Source organism: Cynocephalus volans, chromosome 1 (genome assembly GCF_027409185.1).
Source record: "Cynocephalus volans isolate mCynVol1 chromosome 1, mCynVol1.pri, whole genome shotgun sequence".
Lineage (NCBI taxonomy): Eukaryota > Metazoa > Chordata > Mammalia > Dermoptera > Cynocephalidae > Cynocephalus > Cynocephalus volans.
Window position 1 is genome coordinate 267,498,251 of NC_084460.1, and position 19,446 is coordinate 267,517,696.

Here is a 19,446-nt window from a genome sequence, read left to right on the forward strand (position 1 = left end):
GCTTTTTTCATCATAGGGCTGGTTTTCCCCCATGTGATGAGAGGTGAGAAGTGGTTAAATTGATCTCCCTGTGGAAACCAGCAGCATAATGCTGAAGCACAATTCAGTAAAAGCTGTTCTACAAGGGACCAAGGTAATGTGGTCAAGTACACAGCTCTCTGATCATTTTAATCCAGTGGTAAAGTTGAGAATAGCCAGAATTCACAGTTGAAAAACTTAATCATAGTAAGACTCTCTAGGGGTAAACATTTTTAGTTCAAAAAGGCACATCAATGTTATTAAAAGTTGTACGGAAACTAATAGAGTTGGGGTTTTTTGTGTTTTTTGTGTGTGTGTGTTTGCATATTTTTTGTTTTCCAATGCAAAAATACAGAGAAGCACAAGAGTTTTGTTTATCTAAGGGTGGGGGCTATAGTTTTTAAAGATTTAGAGGAATGAGTGACTCACACATTTCAACTAGACCTCATGGGACAACAGAAATAAAGTGGTAGGGTTTATTAACTGACTGACTTCAGTGGGTCTTACAGGTTTTTTTAAGTACTAAGGAAAAGAGAAAGGGCACATATAAAACCCAAATCATCAGTTTTTCAATTGCTTAAAGTCTGTGTCATTCGTGGTGGTATAACTTGAAAACGAAGGGCCATAAGGAAGAATATGGCTTAAAATTAGGCAAGAATTTGGCAGGTGCAAATAATTTTTTAAACAGCCACAGGGGAAAGGTAAGGTTCTCCTGTGAAAATTGGGAATCCAACTAAATATGCTGGAATATTAATAGGCCACTCTAATCTTGGCACAGGGGTAGGCTGAAGGAGGACCCAACAATGCGTTCAGTTTATATTTTAAATAAATGATAGTTCTAGGCCTGTTTCATCAACACAATCAGTAGTTAGAGCCTCAGAACCATAAAGCACAACTACTGTAATGTTAACCTGGAGAATTTTTTTAAAGATAGTTCTGTTCATTACAGTTTTAAAATGGGTATGGGTAGAATTTTGGTGAAATCTCAAGCAAAATTGTGTTAGCTCTTCTCCAACTCTAGGGGGCATTGTTTACATAGACTGTGGTATGAACAGCTCCTGGAGTTGTAAAGTGCTGCAGCCCTGATCCCAAGTGGCCTCTTCCGGATTCGTTTTTGCACATAATTTCTTTAATCTGTTTGGGATATTTCTGACCAGTCCTTATTAAACTTTATTAAATGGACAAGCTCAATCTTTACCCAGGCACAAGTAGGTTTTTACTATTAATAATAATGTATTGATCACATAGTGATTGTCAGTTTTGTGCTCATCACCTCACCGTTGTTATTTAATCCTTGAAGCAGTCCTGTGAGGTATATGTTATCATCTCAGTAACAGATGATAAAATTTAAGACTTGAGAGGTACCTCTGAATTCCCTCCCTAGCATCTTTGTATTCTTTAAAATAATGTAAGATAAATGGGGGAAATGCCATGCTAGGTGAGAATTTTAAGGTCAAACCTTCCTCAGTCTAAGTTCCATAAGGATGGAGACTGTGTTCTTCACCATCAAATCTTTAGTTTCTAGTACAGTATCTGGCTATAGATGATTTGAAATGAATTTTGGGAGAAATGACTGGAAGTAGTGAGCTCTGTTAGGAATTTAGTCATAGAAACCTCTACAGTGTCTGTCTGTTTTTACCAGGAAGCTGAACATCACTTTATTAAGAGAGCAGAATCCTTTCCTGGGAATTAACTTCCACTGCCTTTTATAAAACAGTTTTGACATGACAGAACAAAAACTGGGTGGCTGTAGATGTCACAATATACGTTTTAAACCCATAGCCTTAAAGAGTCTGAAATATGGGATGTGTTGTCAAGTATATGTGTTGGGGCACTGGCCAGTTAGCTCACATGGTAAGAGCATGGTACTGATAACACAAGGTCCAGGGTTCATTCCCTGTACCAAACAGCTGGCCCTCCCCTGCCCCACCCAAAAAAGAGAATCTGTGTTGGTCCCAGAAGTTCATACATTTGCGTGGAGAGGTTTATTTTTACTCTTGGTTGAATATTCAACTTGCAAGCCTGACATGTCATCATAGGAAAATTGGAGGCCAGCCTACATTTGGATGAAGTGAGAAGACTACTTAGGGATGCTGAAAAGTGGCTAGAGGAAATAGGGGACTCAGCTTCCCCTTGTACTTGCAACCATCTCTCTCTCTCTCTCTCTTTCTCTCTCTCTCTCTCTGTCTCTGTCTTTGTCTTTTGTGTTGTTGGCTGGCCAGGACAGGGATCCAAAGCCTTGACCTTGGTATTATAACACCATGCTCTAACCAGTTGAGCCAGCACCTTCTGCAACCATCCCTATTTATTTCTAAAGGATATACCACACTTTGAAAATATATGTTATGTAAAATAATTAGAGCTTTTGATAAAGGGAAGATACGTGTTCATAAATGTTAGAATAAATCTAGAGTAGAAATGTTTACTTTTAAGAAATAATTTTTTTTTACCGAAACCTTTGATCTTGGTGTTAAAACACTGCGCTAACCAACTAAGCTAACTGGCCAGCCCCAAGAAATGAATTTTAAATGAGAGAGAACACTAGGTTAAAAGTAAAAGTGGGACTGGCCTGTTAGCTCAGTTAGTTAAAACGGGGTGCTGCTGACACCAAGGTCAGGGTTCAGATCCTGAACCAGTTGCCAAAGTAAATAAATAAAATTTAAAGTAGATGACATGGAAGATTAAGAGCTAGAAGCATAAAAATTTTTTTATTATTAAGGAGAATAAAAAATTTTTTATTATTAAGGAGGATTTAAAAACTTGAAAAGAATAAAAGGAAGGCTCTTATTAGAAACATAGATTATAAGGAATCAATATTGTACAAAATCTGAACAGTTAGAACCCAGCAAAAGTAATTTGAATCCTAGCTTCCTAGAGCGTAGAGACCCCTGCAAGAGCTGTATAGTAGCCAGATGCTACTAAATGTCCTCACCTTTAATCTTCCCAGAAAACAGACAGAATAGACTTGTAATTCAGATGGATGGATGGAGCTGGGATCAGAAGCAAGTATACTTATACTGTGGGAGTGCCTTCAAAATGATTACATTCTTTTGTTTTTAAACCAATTTTGACGTGATTTTAGGGTATTTCACAATCCAGAACATCAGGTCAGTCTGGATTGTTTCTAAGATTTGATTCTCTGAGTTCATGAGAAGAATCACGTGACATAGGGAAAGGAGCCCTGGACCCGATTTAACTGCTGCCTCTGGAGCAGACATGAGGGCAGGAAGTTCAAATGAGATTATGAAGCATATAATTTATTAAGATATTTTTACATTTAGCATTTAATTGGGGGGGGGGGCAGGGCTGGCTAGTACAAGGATCCAAACACTTGACCTTGGTGTTATAACAAACACCACACTAACTCGCCCGCTCTACATTTATCATTTCGTTTTACAAGTAACATTAAATTTGGGCCTTTTGAAAGGAGGTGTTTGCTTTGCTTTGTTTTGAATTTGAGTAAGACAAGCACTCACAGTTAAAAATTTGAGAGTTAACTCTCTTGGTTTTCTTTTTCCTGAAAAGCATTCACAGCTCTGATGGAGGGTAAAATTAATAAGCAGCTGAAGAAAGTTCTGAAGAAAATAGTAAAAGAAGCCCATGAACCTTTGGCTGTAGCGGATGCTAAGCTAGGAGGGGTTATAAAGGTAAACTCATGATTTTCATGCCTACTAGTCAGATTTCACACACGCATACTGACTACAATGCCTAGTTTTTGTAATAAGTTTTCTGTAATAAGTTCTCATTTTTGATTGTTTTTCTCTAGGCTGCGTAATAGATTTCCACTAGAATCAGCAGAACCAAACATCACTAATGCCTGTTCATTATAGATAATACAGATGAACAAAAGATAAAAATTAATTTTAACCCTGCTATCTGTATATAATCTGTTAACACCCAGTGTACAAGAATATCCTGCCATATTTTTGTTTGGCCCTTTTTTTTTTTTTTTTTTTAATTAAACAAATGGAGTCAGGAAAGGAAGTGAGTTTTGTTTTGGCAGCTGGCTGGTACAGGAATCTAAACCCTTGACCTTGGTGTTATCAACACCACACTCTAACCAGCTGAGCCAACTGGCCAGCCCAGGACATTTTCTTTTCTTTTCTTTTTTTTTTTTTTTAATGCATTTGTTAGAAAACTTTAGTAGGGGGTGTTGTTACTCGAGATAAAACATAAAGCAGGAGGAGTGGAAGGAAAGACTGGAAAAGTAGCCTCCCAAATGGGAAAAGCAGAACAGTTTGAGAGCTAGTTGTGATAGGTTTGATCCTCAGCAGTTAAAGTAGATATTACAGTGACAGGTTAATTTTTGTGATCATAAACGTATCTGATTCATGAAGTAAGGATTACATTATATGTTATAGGTTTCTTCATGTAAGTAAGTATCAGGTGAAATGATAGCTATGTGCTAAAGGGATTTTGAGGGTTTTTTTTTTTTTTTTTGGTAAGTCAGTTAATTCCAGAATTTCATTTAAATACATAAAAGTAATGTATTTAATGTATAGAAAACCTCAATATTTACTTCTAATATTGTCAAGCACTGAGGTTTTCTATGATGATATCAATCTCTATCTACATCCTTTGAAGTGCCCACAAGTCTTAGTTGTTGTTTTTCTGTTAAAAACTATAAGATTTTTTAGCATATTATGAAATAAGCAAACATTTTCAGTACCTAGGAACTGAAACATCATTCTCATTTCAAGTTGAGGCCTGCATATATACATTATGTTCAAGAGAATGAAGGCCTGTAAAAATGTATAGTAAAAAGTACTCCTTGAGCGGGTATTGTGTACACACATCGTGTAAAATATAGACATAGAAAGGCACGCAGAAGGACAAAGTGCTAAATGGTGGGATTATAGGAATCTCATTTTTTCTTTCATACTGAATATCTATCACTTGTATGAACATACTAAATAGAAGTTTGATGATGTGAGGTAGTAACAGGTCCCTTAAACCAACGAACAGGAGCAAAATTACTAGGTCAAATTGTATTCCTCTTCTACTGCTTTTGATTCATATCATCAAGCTGCCTTCCAGGAGTCTTATACCAATTTTTACTTCCACCAACAGTATACTCCAGTGTTCTTCTATAAACACACTAGAAACTATACTTTTTGTCAAACCAAGAAATGCATATATTTATTTATTTATTTATTTTATTTTTAGAAATACATATATTTAAAATCAATGCTATTTTAATGTTTATGAAATAATTTCAGGAAAACTTTTTAAATATTTAATACATATGTTTTTGGTCTTACAGGAGAAACTCAATCTCAGTTGTATCCATAGTCCTGTTGTTAACGAACTTATGAGAGGAATCCGTTCACAGATGGATGGATTAATCCCTGGGGTAGAACCACGTGAAATGGCAGCTATGTGTCTTGGATTGGCCCACAGGTGAGAATTACCAGAAAATAAAGTCAACTTATTTTCATTTGATAAACACTTGCATAGCATTGTTTTATGAATGTTACAAGTACTGATTTAATCCTTAAAACAATCTTATAAGGAAGATGGTAATATTGTCCTCATTTTACAGATGTGGAAACCGACGTCCAAGGTCAATATAGCTAGACAATTAGGTTGTTTCCATATCTTGGCTACTGTTTTTTTTTTTTCTTTTTTTTCTTTTGTCGTTTTCATGACCGGCACTCAGCCAGTGAGTGCACCGGCCATTCCTATATAGGATCCGAACCCGCGGCGAAAGTGTCGCCGCGCTCCCAAGCGCTGCACTCTCCCGATTGCACCACAGGCTCAGCCCTTGGTTATTTGTGAATAGTGCTGCGGTAAACATGGGAGTGCAGATATCTCTTTGACATACTGATTTCATTTCCTTTCAGTACATACCCAGTAGTGGGATTGCTGAATCATGTGGTAGTTCTATTTTTATTTTTATTTATCTTTTTTTTTTTTGAGAAATGTCCATGCTGTTTTCCATAATGGCTGTACTAATTTACATTACATTCCCATCAACCGTGTATAAGAGTTCCTTTTTCTCCACATCTTTCCCAACACTTGTTATATTTTGTCTTTTTAGTAATAGCCATTCTAACTGGGGTGAGGTTGTATCTTGTGTTTTTTATCTGCATTCCGCTGATGATTAGTGATGTTGAGCATTTTTTTTATATAACTGTCAAGTTTGTATGTCTTTTGGGAAATGTCTATTAAGGTCTTTGCTGGTTTTTTAAATTGGATTATTTGGCGTTTTTTGCTATTAAGTTGTTTGAGTTCCTTATGGTCTACATATTAAACCCTTATCAAGTGTATAGTTTGCAGACATTCTCCCATTCTGTAGGTTGTCTTTTCACTCTGTTGATTGTTCCTTTGCTATGCAGAAGCTTTTTAGTGTGATGTAATCCCATGTGTATGTGTTTGCTTTTGTTGCCTGTGTTTTTTGAGGTCTGTTTTAGTCCATTTTGTGTTGCTGTAATAGAAATACCTGAGACTGGGTAATTTATAAAGAACAGAGGTTTATTTGACTTACGATTCTGGGACAGCTGCATCTGGCATGGGCCTCAGACTGCTTCTATTCATGGCAGAAAGTGGTGGCAGGCAGCCGGTAGCTATAAGCAGATCACATGGTGAGAGGAAGCAAGAAAGGGAGAGAAGGTGCCAGGGTCTTTTTAAGCAATGAGCTCTCGTGGGAACTAATAGAGCAAGAACTCACTCATTAATCCCTCCTCCCCCAGGGAGAGCATTAATCCATTCATGAGGGATCCTCCCCTATGACTCAGTCAGTTTCCAACACTGCCACATTGGAGATCAAATTTCCACATGAGTTTTGGAGGGGACAACACCTACAAACTCCATCAAGGTCAGATCCAAAAGATCTTTGCCCAGAAATGTCATGAAGCATTTCTTCTATCTTTCCTTCTAGTAGTTTCATAGTTTTGTGTCTTATATTTAAGTCTTCAATCCATTCTTAGTTGATTTTTTTACATGATGAGAGATGGGGGTCTGGCTCCATTCCTCTGCATGTGGATATCTGACTTTCCCAGCAACATTTATGGAATTTATTCTGATTTTTTTTTCTGCCACAACCTAATTTATTCTGATTTTTAATGAATTTTTAGAATGAGGCAAATAAAAGCACATTAACCCTACCTTGTTTAACCGGAGGTCCCTTAAAACAGACATTCCAGCTCTGCTATATATATATATATATATATATTCATGAAAAGCTTGACATTCTGTGAAATTGCTCTGAAAATAAAAGGGTTTGTGAAGAAAATATGGGATTAAGGGTAGACTACTCAAAACCTATGCAATTTTGTAATCAGCACTATGAAACAATCCTAATAAAATTTTTAGCACAGTTTAAAAAGACATTTTAAATTTGTATTAAAGAAATATGACAATAAACAAAGGTGTATACCTGTAAATGAAAAAAGCGAATACATTGGTGAAAAGGTTGAAGCTGCTAAGGTAGAGATAAGAGCAAAATGCATAGAGGTCAGAAGAAACTTTATAATAAGTATTTCTAAGAGATAACAAATAGTGAAACTGATTCAAGATCCAAATTTGTGATTAATCAGCATTGTGTATAGCAGTAGTTCTCTATCAGGGGCAGTCAGATGTCCCCAGGGGTCATTTGGCAATGTCCAGAGACATTTTTGGTTGTTACAACTGGGGATGGGTTGGAGTGGGTTCTCCCACTAACATCTATGGGTGAAGGTCAGGGATATTGCTAAATGTCCTACAATGCACAGGACAGTCCACGACAACCAGGAGTTATGAGGACTAAAATGTCAGTAGTGCCAACATTAAAAAACCGTTGTAGTATTGTTCCTCCACAGCTTTGTTTTAAGATATTAGAGTGCTGTGATATTTCTTAACTGGTGGTATAAAGCCATTAATGTGCTGCAAAAAAATCATACGAACCAATATGACTTTTGCACTACACAGCATTTTTCTATTTGTCATTCAAACATAAACTAATTTTGTTACAGAAATACAGGTTGTAGCAGGACAGATGTTTTTTTTTTTTTTTTTTTGTCGTTTTTTTTTTTTCGTGACCGGCACTCAGCCAGTGAGTGCACGGGTCAGTCCTATATAGGATCCGAACCCGCGGCGGGAGCGTCGCCGCGCTCCCAGTGCAGCACTCTACCAAGTGCGCCACGGGCTCGGCCCCAGATGTATTTTTTTTAATGTGTACTTTCTAATTTTGCATAGTCTGTTTCTTTTGTGTGTGTGTGTGTGTGGTGTGTCTTTTTCGTGACCGGCACTCAGCCAGTGAGCGCACCGGCCATTCCTATATAGGATCCGAACCCGCGGCGGGAGCGTCGCCGTGCTCCCAGCACTGCACTCTCCCGAGTGCGCCACGGGTCGGCCCGTCTGTTTCTATTTAACTGGTTTTCCTACTTGAAAAACTAAAAATAAAACAATGTAGCTCTGAGGAGAGAGGTTTAAGTTAAAAAATTTTTAAATAAGTTAATAAGTGCTTTTTCTAGGTGATATCTTACTGATTTGCTATTTTCCCCCTTCTCCTCAGCCTGTCACGATATAGATTGAAATTTAGTGCTGATAAAGTGGACACAATGATTGTCCAGGCAATTTGTAAGTATACTACATGCAGAGTCTAATCTGTTTCTTGATTCTTTGTGGTTTTTTTCCTGCTATTGAAATTGTATCTTTTATGATTCTGTTAAGAAAGAGAAAGGAGTTGAGCTAGAACTTTGAGTAAGTAGATAAATTGGTAAATGCAGAATAGAAAAAGGGAAAACTACCCATAATTTGACTAGTTGTTGTGATTAACATTGTGTAAATGGATTCTGTAAGAAGAGAAAAAACGCATACCAAGGTGTGTGTTTCCTGGACTCTATTACTCAGCAACAGTCAACACAGAAAACAGACTTCTATGACCAAATGTGTAAGGATTTCTCCCTACTAGCAAGCAAATAACCAGTTTTGGGGTGGACACCAGCTGGGTGTCTTCTAATTTAATTTAATTCCAACACTGTCTACCTGGAGATAGATAGTGTCAGATCCCACATGGTGAGGGCTCGGTTCCCAAGACTACATGCGCCTGCACCCCCCACACCCCCACCCCTACCCCCGCTTCAGATGCAAGTCAGAAGTCTAGAACTGTGGAATTTCTGACCATCGAGCTATAAATCAGGTTTCCCATAACTGAGCAGCTCACAGAACTCAGGGAAAGACTTAGTTATGTTTACCCATTTATTATAAAGTATGTTACAAACGATACAGGTGAAGAGACATGTAGGGCAAGGTATGGAAGAAGTGGTGCAGGATTTTTCATGCTGTCCCTGGGCACACCACCCTCCAGAAACCTCCTCAGCTTTCCAGAAGTTGTCCCTGAATTCTGTGCCCTTGGGTTAGGGAAGCATAGGCATGATTGAGGTATGGACAACCATGTAGAAATGTGATTGGATAAAAGGGTATGATCTAACACTTAACAAACTGGATGGGGAAACCCAGCAAGGCCAGTTTGTTTTGGTTCTTCTAGGCAGGTCCCTCTTGAAATGGGGTCTTATGACCTATCATCAGTTAAGGTAGGTCAGAGAATTTCCTGCCTCAAAAAAAAAAAAAAAAAGTAAAAGGAGGACAAGATAAGATCAAAGAGTAACATGAGCCAGGAATCATGGACAAAAACCAGTATATAAATATCACGTCACAGATTCATTCATCTTTTTTCCTTGAAATATGTTAAAACTGTAAGTGGGATCTGTATAGTTGTGTATTCTGCTTTTTTCACTTGGCTTTATAGTTTGTTATTCTTCCATGTCATTGAATGATTTTTAGAATCATCAAAGTCTTGCATTTTCCAATTTTAAAAATTCTTTTAACCAGGAATTCTGTTCCTCAGTGTATATCCAAAAGAATTGAAAGCAGGAACTCAGTCCCTTGTACACCCATGTTTATAGCATCATTATTTACAACAGCCAAAGGGAAGAAACACCCCAAATATCCATTAACAGATGAATGAATAAGTAAAACGTCATGTATACATATTACAACATGTATAAATCTTGAAAACATGCTGAGGTAAGCCACACACAAAAGGACAAATATTGCATGATTCCATTTATTGAGGTACCTACAATAGGCAAATTCAGAGACAGAAAATAGTGTAGAGATTACCAGGGGTTAGGGGAAAGTAGGAATAGGGAGTTATTGTTTAATGGGTACAGAGTTTTTATATACTTGAAAATGGTTAAAGTAGTAGATTTTATGTTGTGTATATTTTACCACAGTAACCTGTTATATTTTCATTTTAATCTACTGTAGCCTTGTTAGATGACTTGGATAAAGAACTAAACAACTATATTATGCGATGTAGAGAATGGTATGGCTGGCATTTCCCTGAATTAGGAAAAATTATTTCAGATAATTTGACATACTGCAAGTGTTTACAGAAAGTTGGTGAGTAATCTATTTAACCTTTCAGGCATTGAAAATAACTGAATTTGGTTGCATTCCAAGACATAGGTTATAGTAATTTTTTTAACAAGATTCCCAGGGGTTTTGTTTTACAGTTTATATGTGTTTGGAAAGTATAGCCATTTAATGTGTGTTAGAATTCAGAAACAAAATGAATTTTTTTTTTTTTTTTTTTTGTCTTTTTGTGACCGGCCGTACGGCGCTCAGCCAGTGAGCGCCCCGGCCATCCTTATATAGGATCCGAACCCGCAGCGGGAGCACTGCTGCGCTCCCAGCGCCGCACTCTCCCGAGTGCGCCACGGGGTCGGCCCAGAAACAAAATGAATTTTAACTGATTTTGAGAGCCTGTACAACAGAGAACATGGTTCAATAATACCTAATATTAATAGTAATATTGCTGTCTATACTAAGAGTGTAGTAATACTATTAATAAAGGAATAAATATGGATTGCTTGGCTGATTACATCACCATAATATTACCACCGCAAGAATTACTGGCCCTGGTTTCAGTAAAAAATCGTTAGTCCTCTCCTTAATTTTTGCCATCTTTTCTGAAATAAGTTTTCATGGGATATTTTGTTTTATTTTTACCTTGATTTTTTGAGGAGGGAGGTGGTAAGGAGAAATTTTCTCTCCAAAATCAAGCCTTTACCTAAGAAAACTGTTAGGGCAAACTTGTTCACTTTTTGTTTTGTTTAGGCATCCTTTTAATTGGCTTATCTCTACTTTTTCTTTTGACTATTTGGTGGATTTTATATAATGTATTGAAGAGTGATTCTCCCTCATCCTCTGCAAACATTCCATAGGCGATAGGAAGAACTATGCCTCTGCCAAACTTTCTGAATTACTGCCAGAAGAAGTTGAAGCAGAAGTGAAAGCAGCTGCGGAGATATCTATGGGAACAGAGGTTTCAGAAGAAGATATTTGCAACATTCTGCATCTTTGCACCCAGGTAAATTATACCCACAGAGAATCTAGTTGTGGTGTTACCAGCTATTATTAATTTTCTGATGGCAGTGATGATTTTTACATTTATCATTCACCTGATAACATAAATATGAGGGTGTTCAGTCACTACCTCATCTGATGCCATCTCAATTTGTAAACTTGGAGGGGGGAAATATATACTAAAAGGAATTTGTATTCTTAGCATTGTTTGTATAATGAATTAATAAAAAATTCATTAAGAGGGCTGAGAAGTATATTTGAGTTATTTCATTCTGAGTTTTAAGTTTCTAGCCTGTAGTGATTTTTTTCCTTGAGATTTGAAGGTAGTTATACAAGAATCACAGAGAGTGACACAGATATCTAGCCATAGGAATTTTTGAAAAATACAATAATACTGGCTAACATTTTCAGGCAGTATAGTAAGTGATTTACATACATTATCTAATAAAATTTGTGCAACAAACATGTTATAGAAAACTGATGTTAGGAGTAGTTAATTTACTCAGGGATTTGTGACTTGTGCATTTTATCCCTTATATTAGGTGATTGAAATCTCTGAATACAGAACCCAGCTCTATGAATATCTACAAAATCGAATGATGGCCATCGCACCCAACGTTACAGTCATGGTTGGGGAATTAGTTGGAGCACGGCTTATTGCTCATGCAGGTGACAGTTTTGATGTAATTTGTAAACATGAGTATTTAAAGTTGAGTTGTAAATGTGGTACATCTACACAATGGAATACTACTCAGCTATAAAAACAAATGAAATACTGCCATTTGCAACAACATGGATGGACCTTGAGAGAATTATATTAAGTGAAACGAGTCAGGCACAGAAAGAGAAATACCACATGTTCTCACTTATTGGTGGGAGCTAAAAATTAATATATAAATCCACACACACACACACACACACACACCCACGCACCCACCCACCCACCGGGGTGGGGGAGAGAAGATATAACAACCACAATTACTTGAAGTTGATAGACAAGCAAACAGAAAGGACATTGTTCAGGGGGAGAGAGGAGAGGGAGGTTTTGGTAAGGGGCAACAATAATCAACCGCAATGTATATCGACAAAATAAAATTTAAAAAATAAATAAATAAAAATAAAGTTGAGTTGTTTTCCTTTTTCTGGCTAGGGTTTTTAAAAATTTTTAAACCACAGTTATTAAAGAAATTTTAGCTAGTAAAAAAAGATAAATAGTATATGGGTGAGGACTAAGGCCTAAGTGTTCAATGATGATTTTTATTTGTTTGCCTGATTTCCTTTTGGATAATGAAGGCAACTTTAGTCACTACCTCTTCTGAGACACTTGTGGGCCATTGTCAAAAGTTTGTTATGGTTAATTAGAATAATCTGATGAATGCAGAAGGATAAAATCGGTTTAATGTTTTCTATTAAAATGTCTCATCAGACCAAGGTTTGAGTACAGTTTTGAGAAATCACAACAGGTAATATATACCCTTGATTATCTCAGTATCACTATTCAATATGCTATTTTAATATATTTAATATATTTCACTTTCAAAAATATGTCGAATACCTAATCTGTAATAAAACTTAATACATGTATATGGTGATATTTTAAGGATGGTGTGCTATAATAAAAATACTGTATAATTGAGTACCTGCAAATACAGTGAAGTACCAATTCATTATTTTTATATTACTGGAGAAATTGTTACAATCCATCACAGGAGATGTTAGGTATTGTCTCCACAAATGTGTTTACACTAGAATAACTCCTTTAGCTGTATGATTAATCAGACAAACAGTCCATTCAAGTATCCTCGACTACAAGGTGTCAGAATCTTCTGGGGCTGGTTTCATTGTCTTCACTCACAGTTTTGTAGGTATAGCTAAATTTGTAACAGTCAGAGATACAGGGATTAACAGAATTATGCTTTCGTTGCACTTTTAAACATGTCTGCAGTGATTGAGTTATAGCATTAATGTTGGTTGTGTTTTCTGACAAAATATTCTGTGCAACGAATTCAGCAAAGCAGCATCTTAGTAACTGGTTAATATACTTCTAGGTGTATCTCTTACCTGAAACAACAGGGGTGAATAAGATGTGAATGATTTATCATGTAGTTAATACTACTAAGGTGTCCTAATTTCTGTTTATTTGTATGTTTTTTCATATCTACAGCAATAGGATATTTGATATTTAAAATCTCAGAAAATGGAGGTTAGATTGGTGTGTGTGTGTGAATGCATTGTTCATGTGTTTCTATCACTTCTGTGGTATGTTAATGGAACATAGAAGAGTATCATCTCTCAGGCAAACAAGTATAATGAACTAAAAACCTTAGCCTTCAGTTTGTCATAGACATACAGCACAAACCTCTGCTTATGCTGATGAAAGAATCACAAATGAAGCATCATGATTTTTAGGAAATTTTGGACTGTAGAATCCTGTATTATATGAGATTTTTATTTATTACAGTGGCTATAATTATATATTATAGATTTTGTGTTTATTACATGGAACCTTCAAATACTTGAAATTGGAGTCTTTGTAACTACTTTTTTTCTTTTGTAGGTTCTCTTTTGAATTTGGCCAAGCATGCAGCTTCTACAGTTCAGATTCTTGGAGCAGAAAAGGCACTTTTCAGAGCCCTCAAGTCTAGACGGGATACCCCTAAGTATGGTCTCATTTATCATGCTTCACTTGTAGGCCAGACAAGTCCCAAACACAAAGGAAAGGTGAGTTTTGGTTTTCCCGAGATTGGGCTTCCTTTTACACATATAATCTATTTTTCTCCTACTCTATGGTGTTTATTAAGTCTTTCTACTGTCTTTCTCATTAGAGAATGGTGAATTCTTTAAATAAAAAGTACTTTTGTACACTGAAAGAATAGTTTAGAAGAAATTGTTATTGGTCCTATTAAAGCTATTGTCTTTCACTGTGTTAGTATTTTTCTAGGATCCACCTATGGGTGGCACACCAGAAGTGCTCTCGTGTGGCAGGAGAACTGATATAACAACATTTATGAATTATGAGAAATAATAGCATATCCATTGTGCTAAACACTTTGACAGAACTTCACTGAATCTTTTCAGTGAGATGTAGGTGTCAGTATTACAGATGATGAAACTGAGGCTTGGACAAATTCAGTACTTTTAATGTTTTTATAAGATGCCTAATTTAATAGAATGAAACTGAAATTTCATAAATTTCAGAGCAGAATGATAGGGGAAATAAAGGGTTCAGTAAAATGAATTGTTAATTAACAAGATTCAGATATACAATAGGTGACTCGAGTTGTATGACTTGTAATACTTTTGTAATTTTTTTTTTTTTTTTTTTTTTTTTTTTTTTTTGTCTTTTTCGTGACCAGCACTCAGCTAGTGAGTGCACCAGCCAGTCCTATATAGGATCCGAACCCGCAGCGGGAGTGTCGCTATGCTCCCAGCGCTGTACTCTCCCGAGTGCGCCACGGGGTCGGCCCATACTTTTGTAATTTCTGATTTTAAAAATGTCTTAGAATAAATGAAAATGGTTTTATGTAATTTTCTCATGAATAAATTCTTGAGAGGATTTTATAACTCAATTTGGAATATAAGTTGATTGCCTCTAACTTCATGTTCTTTATTAGATTTCTCGTATGCTGGCAGCAAAAACTGTTTTGGCTATTCGTTATGATGCTTTTGGTGAGGATTCCAGTTCTGCAATGGGAGTTGAGAACAGAGCCAAATTAGAGGCCAGGTTGAGAACCTTGGAAGATAGAGGGGTAAGGACCACATCCTGCCTATTGCAGAAGTGTTATTTAAAAGTTAATAAACTATGAGTAGTTTTATGAACTTATTTCACCTACCAAACAGGGTTTTTTGTTTGTTTTTGTTTTCGTTTTGGGCGGCTGGCCGGTGTAGGGATCCAAACCCATGACCTTGGTGTTATAAGGCTGCACTCTAATCAACCGAGCTAACTGGCCAGCCTCGAAACAGTTTTATTTTGTGATACATTTTAATATGTCTGATATATTCTTTTTGTGCCTGCTGATAACTAACAATTTCTCTTATATTTACCAAGAATTGGTGTATTGAACAATGTTTGCCATTAGGTTACAGTAGTCGAAGTAACAAAAAAAAAAATTACACAGTATTACTGCTTGCTGGCTCACTGATTCACTAGATAACATGTTAAAAGAGATTGTAACTTAGAATTTTATTAGTACTTTTCCTTTCTCTTCTTAGATACGGAAAATAAGTGGAACAGGAAAGGCATTAGCGAAAACAGAAAAATATGAACACAAAAGGTGAGTACGTTTAGAGGAGGATGAACAGTTGGTTTCTGTTTATTTAAATGTTAATTATTGACAGCAATTTTATTGGGAACTTAAACACTTCAATATCCCCCTATTTTTTTTAATTGACAAAAGCGTATATATTTATGATTTACAAGTTGTTTTGGAAAATGTATACATGGTAGAATGATTAAATCAAGCTAATTAACACATGGATTATCCTACATACTTATCTTTTGTGTGTGTGTGTGTGTGGTGAGAACACTTAAAATCTACTCTTAGCAATTTTTAAGGGTTGTTATTAACTATAGTCACCATGTTGTACACCCCTAATTTTTTTCCTTGCCATTAAGTTTTCCATATTTATTTCTGGTTCTTGATTATATACTTGTTTAACTTACTCCTTGCCATATATTGATAGTAAATATATTTCATTTAAAGTTCCTCTACAGTATGCTGTTTATCAAAAAGAAAGTTTGTGAATCCACCGTGAAACCTATAAAAAAAAGTCTAAAGACTGAACACAAGTCTAAAAATGGCTTATAGGCATGAAAAAGTAGAGACCTCACTGTCAAATTAGCAAAAGATTTGTGCATGTAGAGGTGTTTTGGCTATTATTTGAAATAATGCTCAATATGGTGAGGTTATGATGATGGAAAATAGAATGTGGCAGCATTTCTGGGAATTTGACAGTTTGTATCAAGATCCTTTAAAATGTTCCTAGTCATAACCAAATGACTACATTTAGGACTCTTATAATCCTTTAAGAGTTTTAATAGTAAAATTATGCTGTAAGTGGGTGGGGAAGGCAATATAGTAACATCAATTATATTTAATGTACGCATTTAGAAAAGATTGTTTTCCTATACTCTGGAAAGAAACCAAATGGATTTGTTATAGGCATTAGTATTTTCTTTTACCTTTTGTGAATTTTCCAGGTTTTCTGCAATGCCCATATATTCTGCAATTTCTAAAGTAATTTGTTGTCTTTAGTTGACAAGTACAGATCTCTGTTTTTTAAATGATAAATGTTTTTAACCTATAAAAGTTAGGGCTGGCCAGTTAGAAGAGCATGGTGCTGGTAACACCAAGGTTACAGGTTTGGATCCCTGTACCAGCCTGCTGCCAAAAAAAAGTTAAACAGCCAGGTATCTACAGGTCTACTTAAGAAACAAAATATTCCTCAGCTTGTCTTGAACAATTTTTTTTATGTTCTTGTGCCATTATGCTTACTGCTTTAAATGCTTGAACTTAAAGCAGCAATCGTAAGAATTATTTCACATTTGAGATACTTGGTGTTTAAGTATTTTTTTCCTGTTACATTGGAACAAAAGCAAATGTTGGGGAATCTTTATCTATGTATATCCCCTGTTGTTCTTCTGCCTCTTGGAATCGTGTGATGAAGACTTCTGTATTAAAGTTGGTTTGGAATTTTTGTTCTGTTTTTTCATTTAATTACCCAGTGTTCTAAAAGTTGGTTCACTTTTTACTTTCTAGTTAGTCACTTGTTAGAAGATTTTCTCTATTTTCCCCCATGCTGATTGAGTAAGTTTTCCTGTACCATAGAAATTACATTGATTACTAAACCAGAATTCATTTAGGTCACCACTTCTCTTGAATGTGATTGACCTACTTGATAAATATTAGTATCTTTACCTTTTGGAAACTATTAGTCTTCATAAACTGTTCCAAAGCTGCTAAAATGAAACGTTGTATGCTTATGTAAGTATTATCTAATGGCATTTTCTTCTCTTGAGAATGATTCAATTACAGATATTTGTAGAGATTTCTTAAAACTCCTTTGCTGTTTCAGTGAAGTGAAGACTTATGATCCTTCCGGTGACTCCACGCTTCCAACCTGTTCAAAAAAACGCAAAATAGAACAGGTAGATAAAGAGGATGAAATTACTGAAAAGAAAGCAAAAAAAGCCAAGATTAAAATTAAAGGTTAGTTTGAATTTTTAAATGCTGTTTATACTCTTATTCTTTAAGAAGTACAGACTTCGTAAGTCTTAGAGAAGTCCATGATATTGAATTTTATTGTAAAACTAATGAAACCATATTGAAAAGCAAATGTTTTCTTTCATATGTTATTATGTTCTCTGGGAATAGTTAGGATATTGTTAAATTTATCAGACTTTACAGAGGAATGTGAAAAGCATATCTTTGAATATGTGGAATTAAATATTTTACTAAGTGTATTAAAACAAGTTTCTACCACATGAACAGTTTTGATAATTAAAAGAAAAAAAGGTATGTGGTTTCTAAATTGGTTGCTGAGAAGTAAAGACTTCTCAGTGAAGAAATAGAAACATAGAAATTAAATAACTTAAACCCATTAGTAGCATCTAAAACACTGAACTCCAGATTTGTATCAATTCTATATCCACTAAGCTATTCAAATTTAACCGGCCTGGGTCCTTGTCCCTCTCAATCTGTTGTCCTACAATTCTCCCCATTTCATAAATGGCAATTCCAGTTGCTTTGGCCATCAACCTTGACTCTTCTCACATCCTAAGTCTATTCTGGCAGGAAGTACTTTCAGTTCTGCTTTGAAAGTGTGTAGTAGCAACAGTGGCATCCCCATTAGCTCTCAGATCTCTGCTAAATTTTCATTTCTTGTCTGCTCTGCTGCAGCCACATTGGCCTCCTTCCTAGTCCTTGAACCTACCGGCCAGTTTCCCCTCCTCCTGCCACAAAAAACCTTTGGATCTTAGCTTTTGCTTTCTTATCTGGAATATTTTCCTTCCAGATATGTGCGTCATTCACTCCTTCACCTGTTTTAGATGTTTGCTTGACCATTCTTACTAACATGTCCATGTATACTGCCTTTTTCCAACATTCCCCTTCCTGCCTTATTTTTATCCTTATTACTGATTACTGTCTGTTATCTAGTATATAACTTATATTATGTCTCTATACTCTCCCCCTAAAATAAACAAGATTTATAAGGACAGAGATTTTTGTCTTTTTTGTGCCCTGCTATCTTCAGTTGTTTAGAATAGGGCCTGGCATATATTTTACCAAAATAAATATTTGGTGAATGAATTTCTAATGATAGCTGAGTCCTCATTCTAATGTGCCAAGCATTATGCTTAGTATTTTACATACATTATCTCTAAATCTCAGTAACAATCCCATGAGACATTCTTAAATAACAATCTGAGATATAGACATTCTTAAATTTTATAGATGAGGATATGGAGTTCGGTAGAGGTTAAATAAATTATCAGGGTCACAGCAGGTAGAATAAACCTAGGTTTTCTGACTCTAGTGCACATATGCTTAACCATTTCTAATGTAATTGACTCTTCCCCAAAATTTTGGGAGTTTAGATGACTTTTGTTTTAATTGTGATTTCCATACATAATTGCATGATCATAAGAAAATTACTTCTCTCTGGGCTTTATCCATATCATTTGTAAAGGCAGTGGTATTGGACAAGGTGGGCCTTGAAGGACTTTTTCAATTTTAATATAAACATGATAATCATTGGATAAATGACCAGATGACGGGGGGGGGGGGAACAAACTAGGACTCAAAAGAGTTGGGAGAGTGAGATCTGATACAATGTTAATTTTTGTCTTACCCTATTCAGTTGAAGAGGAGGAAGAGGAGGAGGAGGAGGAGGAGGAAGAAGATAAAGTACTAGTGGTAGAAGAAGAGGAGACTACATCTGTGAAGAAAAAGAAGAAAAAAGATAAAAAGAAACACATTAAGGAAGAACCTCTTTCTGAGGAAGAGCCATGCACCAGCACAGCAATTTCTGTATGTCTGTCTTTTAATTACTACCACTGTCTTGGCATGGGCAAGG

The 19,446-nt window shown here is 35.9% G+C and overlaps 1 protein-coding gene and 2 non-coding genes across 4 annotated transcripts in view; all 3 read left to right on the top strand.

Annotated features, from left to right (window-relative positions):
- The window catches only part of NOP58 (NOP58 ribonucleoprotein), a 28,059-nt gene that overhangs the window by 7,986 nt on the left and 627 nt on the right, over positions 1-19,446 (top strand). The window contains exons 3-14 of one of the 2 annotated variants that reach the window (XM_063097614.1): positions 17-133; positions 3,544-3,665; positions 5,282-5,418; positions 8,513-8,577; positions 10,270-10,404; positions 11,229-11,374; positions 11,913-12,039; positions 13,928-14,091; positions 14,985-15,119; positions 15,583-15,644; positions 17,446-17,579; positions 19,231-19,400. In XM_063097614.1, the coding sequence (XP_062953684.1) occupies positions 3,558-3,665; positions 5,282-5,418; positions 8,513-8,577; positions 10,270-10,404; positions 11,229-11,374; positions 11,913-12,039; positions 13,928-14,091; positions 14,985-15,119; positions 15,583-15,644; positions 17,446-17,579; positions 19,231-19,400 (1,383 nt within the window). In that variant the 5' untranslated portion in view covers positions 17-133; positions 3,544-3,557. The remainder of the gene's footprint in view (positions 1-16; positions 134-3,543; positions 3,666-5,281; positions 5,419-8,512; positions 8,578-10,269; positions 10,405-11,228; positions 11,375-11,912; positions 12,040-13,927; positions 14,092-14,984; positions 15,120-15,582; positions 15,645-17,445; positions 17,580-19,230; positions 19,401-19,446) is intronic. The other variant, XM_063097605.1, reaches the window with a different exon arrangement.
- On the top strand, positions 11,431-11,517 carry LOC134365958 (small nucleolar RNA SNORD11B). The gene has a single exon (XR_010022217.1). It is a non-coding gene; the product is annotated as a small nucleolar RNA SNORD11B (small nucleolar RNA).
- LOC134365952 (small nucleolar RNA SNORD11) lies at positions 12,611-12,694 on the top strand. The gene has a single exon (XR_010022216.1). It is a non-coding gene; the product is annotated as a small nucleolar RNA SNORD11 (small nucleolar RNA).